Raw genomic sequence first — 7,195 nt, 5'->3', positions numbered from 1 at the left:
ACTACAAAGCAATTTTAAAAAATGCAAGTCTGTTCATGTTATATTTCATGAGTTTATTTCATGATTATGTGTTATATTTCATGATTTCAAGAGTTGCCTATTTCCTGAGAATGCAGCCAGTCCAGGTCTCCTGGCACATGAGGTCCTCTGTAACCTAGCCCCTGCCTATTTCTCCAGCCTTTTGCCTTTCATGCATCTTCCTGCAACCCAATATTTGTGATTCCTAAAAGGCACCCTGCTATTTCATACCTTGGGTCCTTTGTTCGTCCAGCTCCCTTCCACTGGGCCTGCTCTGCTGCCCTGACTCTGCCTTCTATCTGCTGACCAACATCTGCTTATCTTTCATGAGGACACTCCTGTCCCCGCCCCTATGCAGGCTGAACTGATTTCTGTTTCGTACCTCTTCTCCACCTTGTCCAGAATTTGCTCACACTGCTCATGATACTGTGTTGTGCTGTGTTTACATGTCTATTTCCTTCTCATCTGATAGTGGACTTGCTTTTTTTTTAAAAAAATCTCTGAACCCCAGCACTTAGTCCAGGGACTGCCATAGGGAGACATAGGAGCTGGGATGTCTTTAATCAAGAGGGTGGTGGCGACAGTCAAAGACATCCCTGGAGCAGCTTAGGGCAGACCTAGCTTCCAGAGTCCAGGTATAGCTGCTCGGAGCCAGGGTACATGGAGTGTCTATATTCAGAGAACTCTCAGAGTAGTTTCCAATAAGCTGAAGCTTCACAGGCTCTGCCAGCCTCAGCCCTAGTTCCCTGCCAGCTTCCCTTTCATTTTCTGAGAGTCAGGGTGTGGGGACTGCGCAGCTGAGAACTAAAGGGCCCTGCTTGTGTCTTTTCACAGGGAGCATCTGTGAAGCTCCACACACCCTGGGGCAGTTCCCTTTGAATCTATTCTTTATTCTTGCTGTGAAGGTGAAAGAGGGCAGCAGTGTTGAACAGAGTGTGGGTTGTCAAAGAGTGGGGCCTTGGTTCAGTACTAGGAAGGCCTGGCCCTGCCCCACTGAGATTCTCTTTGCTGCGGATCAGGAGGGACAGCTCTCCCTCCTCCTCCAGCTTCTGCGGCTGCAGGGGTGTGAGCACTGAGTTTCCATTCAAGCAGGACAAGAAGAGTAGGTCCCCATATGGACCTCATCAAGGGCACAGAGCACTTGAGTGCTCAGGTAAATACAGTTTGTTTTGGAACCTGCTTAGTTTGCCCCCATCTCCCAGGAGGTCTGTGAGCTGCTGCCATCCTGGGCTTGTGAGAAGGGGAGTGTAGCCAGGTGGGAGCACTGGGCCGAGGGTCATCTAGATTTAACCCCAACTCTGCCCTTAACCGGCTGTGCGACTTGGAGTAAGTTGCTTTATATTTCTGACAGTTTCCAGCTATCGTATGCAGACTATTTAGTGTAAACCCTTGGTGGTTTTTTTTTTTTTTTTTTTTTTTTACAGATTTATTTATTTATGCATACAAGAGCTGGGGTACAGGCCAGAGATGCGGAGGGTGAGACTGCAGCACGAGTTCGAACTCTTGGTTCCTGTATGCTTGGTGACTGTGTCTTCCCTTTTCTAGATCTTGTGGGATATTTGTACTTATATGAGAAAGTCTTTTCTGTCTTCCTGCTTCTCATCCCTGGTACATCTTTGTCATGGCTAAAGCAAGGGTTATGTGTGTGTGTGTGTGTGTGTGTGTGTGTGTACACAGAAGACTGGGGAAATCCACTGCAAAAAGAAGCTATTATTCAGACCACTGACTTATTCTGTTGGGTACCCTGATTTCTCGTTAATTTGTGGTCTCAGACTGGAAAGAAATTAAGCTAAAATATCTTATACAGAGGGTCTTCCTGGTGGCCTAGGGCTTAAGTCTCAATGCTACTACTACGAAGACCCCCTGCGATGGCCTGAGTTTGATCCCTGGCCAGGGAGCTGACCCATATGGTGCAGCAGACCTCTCCTGTCTCTCCTGTTCCCCTCAGCAGTGTATTTCATTAGATCCACTTGTTCTGCTCCCCACTCTGTCTCTGATGTCCCCTCTCACCCCCTGCACCTCTGGCCCCCAATTTTTCTATGCAAAATAAATTTAAAAAATCTTACAATAGGGGCCTCCCTGGTTGCGCAAGGGGTTAAGACGCAACCTATGAAGCTAACCATAGCCACTGCAGCACGAGTTCAATCCCTGGCCAGGGAGCAACCCACATGGCACAGCAGACCTCTCCTGCCTCACCCGCTGCTCCCCTCAGCAGCGTATTTCAGTCAGTCTGCCTGTTCTGTTCCCCACTCTGTCTCTGGTGAATCCTCTCACCCCCCTCCCACCCCACACCTCTGGCTTGTACCCCAGCTCTTGTATGCATAAAAATAAAATAAATCTTAAAAAAACCTTACAATAAAGGAATAATTCTTTCAAAAAATCTTATACAGAAAATTAATCTGATCATTTTACATCACATTTCCCAGAAATAAAAGGGTAACGTGAAGGGACTGTTACTCTCCACATTTACGGGGAAGGAGACCTGTTCTTCCCACCTGTGGGAGGTGGGGTAGAACTGACAGGTAAGTCTGCAAGGAGGAGGGGAGGGATGTGAGTGAACCTGGCCGACCCCGTGGTGGTGGAGAGTGGGACCAGATTCGTCACTGTTCTCTCAGGAGCCCGGTTCTTTGCCTTCATCTTCGTTTCTTGAACTGCTTCATTAACTTGAGCAGAAGTCTCAGGCCAGCTTTCAGGTTGGCTGTTGGCTGGTGTTTCCCCCGAGGGAGCACAGGGAGACCGGCTATAATCGCTCCCATTAGCAATTGGCAGCTCCCCAATTCACTCCCCACCTGGACCGGCTCAGCTCTGACATCTGCCGGACCCTTGTGACACTCACACACCCATGCAGGCCGCATCCGCTGTTTATTCCCCACCTTGCCCATGTGGGTGGGCCTGGCACCAGCTGGCATAGCTGAATCTCTCAACACTGCACCTAATGAGAGCAGCTTTGCTCCCTGGCATTTCCCAAAGTGCAGAGCTGTGGGGGAGCAGAACTCTGAATGTGGCCTCAGGAAGGAAGCCAGCCCAGAAAACCGTCACGAGCGGCCTGTGCTATGAGTAAATGCTGCCTGGGAGGTTAAGATGCGAGTTAAGTGGAATCTGATGATAACACCAGCTGCCTTTAACTGAGTACTTACTCCACGCCACTGGGCACTTTGAATCATGACCTCCCTTAGATCTCACAAGAGCATACCGAGGTAGATATGGGTCCTTTTACAGCTGGGTAATCTGAGATGCAAAGAGGTGAGAGAGCGTGACTGAAGTCACATCAGCTTAGTGGCAGAGCTGAGACCACCAGCCCCAGAGCTCACATGCTGCCACCATAGCCTGCTCGGCACAGGACTGCCGGATGCAGAGAACCGCACTCCTGCGAGGACAATGAAGACTGTCCCCACTCTCCGCCACCACGGCCGGCTACCTTGGCCCCCTATAATCCCCCTTTCAAATATTGTGTGAGTCTAAGGGGCCTTCCTGGTGGCGCAAGGGGTTAAGACGCAACCTATGAAGCTGTCTGCAAACTTTGCAGCATGAGTTCGATCCCCAGCCGGCCAGGGAGCTACCCACATGGTGCAGCAGACCTCTCCTGTCTCGCCCGCTGCTCCCCTCAGCAGTGCATTTCAGTCAGTCTGCCTGTTCTGCTCCCCACTCTGTCTCTGGCGAATCCTCTCCCCGTATCTCTGGCCTGTACCCCATCTCTTACATGCATAAATAAATAAATCTTAAAAAACTAATGTGTGAGTCTAAACCCCACGTCTGCCTTGGATTAGATACATAGACCTTCAAAGAGGAGCGGAGAGAGTAGATTTGGTTTAAAAAGACTCCATATTCACAAGGCAGATTTAGGGGCCAGGCCGACTCCCCACCCCACCCCCGCCTGCCTCCTCTCCCCTTCCCACCCTCGGGGCTCCCCCAAACCAACTCTCGGCCTGGCCTCGGCGCTCTCCGGCCCCCTTTCTTCCCGCTGATCCGGCGAGCCGGGCTTTCCCCGCCTCTGGTCGCCTCCGCCCCTCGAATCCAGTCCTGGTTTCCCCGCCGCCAGCCGCCCGCCCCTCCCCGCGGGGCCGCTCCGCGCCCGCCCCGCCCGCCCGCCCGCCCGCCCGCCCGCGCCCGCCGTCCCCGCGGAGGCTCCGCGCCGCGCCCGCCCCCGCGCGCAGCCGCCGGGCTCGCCTCGCCCGGCCCCGGGCTCCAGTCCGGCTCTCGCGGCGGCCCGGCCGGGACGCGCCCCCGCTGCCGGGGAGAGGCGGCTGCCGGCCCGGCTCCCCTCGGCCGCCTCGCCCGCCGGGGCCGGCGGGGCGCGAGCAGCCGGGCGCCCCGGAGCCCGCGGAGGACAATGCGCCCGGCGCTCGGCCACCCCCGCGCGGTCTCGTCCTCGGCCGGCCCCTTCCCGCCGCCCCCCGCCGCCGCGCGGCTGCAGCCGCTCTTCCTCCGGGGGGGCGCCCCCCGCGGCCGGCGGGGCTCGGGCGACAGCAGCACCAGCACCAGCCCCAGCCGGGGGGGCGGCGGCCGGCGCGGCGCGGGCGGCTCCCCCAGCAGCAGCACCGGCGCGGAGCGCGAGGACGACGACGAGAGCGCGAGCATCAGCAAGCCGCTGGTGCCGGCCGCCGCCGCCGCGCCCCCGGGGCCCCCGGCGCAGGGGGGCGCCCCGGGCCCCGGCCCCGCGCCGGCCGCCTTCTCCTCGTCGGCGCCCACCTCCTCCGGCAGCTCCACGCCCACCTCCTGCAGCATGACGGCCGTGGACTTCGGGGGCGCGCCCGCGGCCGGGGCCGTCGGGGCGCCGGGGGGCGCGCGGCCGGGGGCGCGGGCGGCGCGGGCGCGGGGGGCGGCTCGCCCTGCTGCGCCTGCTGCTGCTGCTGCTGCCGCCCGGCGCGGCCCGGCCGCCGGGGCCGGCGTCGCGGCTGCGCGCCCGGCCCGGGGTGCCGCTGGGGCTACCAGGCGCTGTCCGTGGTGCTGCTGCTGGCGCAGGGCGGGCTGCTGGACCTGTACCTCATCGCCGTCACCGACCTGTACTGGTGCTCCTGGATCGCCACCGACCTGGTGGTGGTGGTGGGCTGGGCCATCTTCTTCGCCAAGAACAGTCGGGGCCGTCGGGGCGGCGCGGCGAGCGGCGCGCACAGCCACCACCAGCACCACCACCACGCCGCGCCGCCCCTGCACCTGCCCGCGGCCTCCGCCGCCTCGGCGGGGGCGGCCGCGGGGGCCAAGGCGCGCGGCGGCCGCGGGGGCGCGGGCGGCCCCGGGGGCGGCCTGGGCGCGGCCGGCGCGGCGGGCGAGTTCGCCTTCGCCTACCTGGCCTGGCTCATCTACTCCATCGCCTTCACGCCCAAGGTGGTGCTCATCCTGGGCACGTCCATCCTGGACCTCATCGAGCTGCGCGCGCCCTTCGGCACCACGGGCTTCCGACTCACCATGGCGCTGTCGGTGCCCCTGCTCTACAGCCTGGTGCGAGCCATCAGCGAGGCGGGCGCCCCCCCTGGCTCCGCGGGACCCCTGCTCCTGCAGCCCCAGCAGCACCGCGCCGCCGGCTGCTTCCTGGGCACGTGTCTGGACCTGCTGGACAGCTTCACCCTGGTGGAGCTGATGCTGGAGGGCCGCGTGCCTCTCCCGGCACACCTGCGCTACCTGCTCATCGCGGTCTACTTCCTCACCCTCGCCTCGCCGGTGCTCTGGCTCTATGAGCTCAACGTCGCCGCCGTCACTTCGTCCTGGAGCCAGGCTTCGGGGCCCGGCAGCTGCAGCCGCCTCCTGCGCCTGCTGGGCGGCTGCTTGGTGGACGTGCCCTTGCTGGCGCTCCGCTGCCTCCTGGTGGTGAGCTATCAGCAGCCCCTCTCCATCTTCATGCTCAAGAACCTCTTCTTCCTGGGCTGCCGGGGCCTGGAAGCCCTGGAGGGCTGCTGGGACCAGGGGAGTCGGGCCTCCCCCAGCCGGCTCCGAGGAAGCTATGGCGCGCCACCCTCTGCACCGCCACCACCGCCACCAGCACCTCAGGGAGGCTCCCAGCTGGGCCACTGCATCCCGGAGAACGAGGGGGGCGCCCATGGTTATGTCAACACGCTGGCTGTCGCCTCCCAGAATTGAGAGGAATAAGGAGGGGGCCTTCCTTTAGGGTTGAGAAGCCCTGGCTCCCTTGGCCTCTCGTCTCTCACCCAGATTTGCTCTGGCCGCTTGGGAGAGGTAACTGTTTGCAGGGCCGTGGGCCAGCGTGTCCTGCATTTCTTGGATCAAGACTGTGAGGAGAGAGACCAGCAGTTCATGGTGGGGGAGGAAGGTCCACTTACCCTGTTTTTTTCTTCCCCATGCCCTACGCTAAACCTAGCTCCAGGGGAGTGGTCCCTCTGCTTCTGAATTTTTCCACCTCCCACCCTAAATCCAACCCATTGTGGAAGAAAATGGAGGGAAAGGGTGTGCTCAGACAGGAGGTGCGGGGCCTTGGGCCATTCCCCTAGCTTGGAAGTGCCAGCTTCTTTTAGGCCTTGAAACTGACCCAGAATCCACTGTTTCCCTCATGTGTCTATTGGATTTCTTCCAGATGGTCGATGCAAAGTCTATGTCTGTGTGTGTCTCTGTGTGTGTGTGTAGTGTGTGTGTGCAGTGTTGTTTTCTTGTGTCCACCAGATGTAGGGAGGCCCTGCCCTTCCCACCACACATACCACTACTCTCCTTGTGAATTTGTGGCCATGAATTCCCAGAAGAGCTGGGCTCCTGGGTGCTGCCCACTCGGTCTCCTCCAGGGGACAAGCTTGCCCAGGATCCTTCTTCCTGCTCCTCTCTTCGCAGCTTGGGGGAGGAGAGGGTCCATAGTCTAAGGACCAAACTACACCCTTTCTTGGGTGAGTGAGCATTTCTACCTCCGTGCATTCAACTTTCCTTGCATCGTGCACTGATGCTGCTTGCAAAAAATGAAGACAAAATACTCAGAAGTTGATTCCATGTGGCCACAATCCAGCTGGGGTTTGGGGCCCACGGTTCATACAGGGTCTGTGGAGTATCAGCCATTGGCCTGACCTCCCTCTGTCCCTGCCTCTGCACCCAGAACTCTTATTCTTCCTGAGGTCTGTTGCTGGCTGGGTCAGATCTTGTCTCAGAATAACAGCTTTGGTGGGATTCCTGGAAGTTGGGGCTCCCATGGGCCCACAGAGGGGGAAAACCCCAGTTCCCCACCTGTCCTTCCTCTTGGGAG

General features: G+C 59.1%; 1 protein-coding gene across 1 annotated transcript; it reads left to right on the top strand.

Moving 5' to 3' along the window:
- Positions 1-4,348: 4,348 nt before the first annotated feature.
- TMEM121B (transmembrane protein 121B) lies at positions 4,349-7,195 on the top strand. Its single transcript, XM_037515351.2, is given in 2 exon segments — positions 4,349-4,796; positions 4,799-7,195. Coding segments are annotated over 2 exon segments (1,743 nt in total). The 3' UTR covers positions 6,094-7,195.

This window comes from Talpa occidentalis, unplaced genomic scaffold, assembly GCF_014898055.3.
Source record: "Talpa occidentalis isolate TD23 unplaced genomic scaffold, MPIMG_talOcc4v2.1 talOcc4.16, whole genome shotgun sequence".
Lineage (NCBI taxonomy): Eukaryota > Metazoa > Chordata > Mammalia > Eulipotyphla > Talpidae > Talpa > Talpa occidentalis.
The sequence above is the reverse complement of the archived record's forward strand: the minus strand, read 5'-3'. Positions and strand labels throughout refer to the sequence as shown.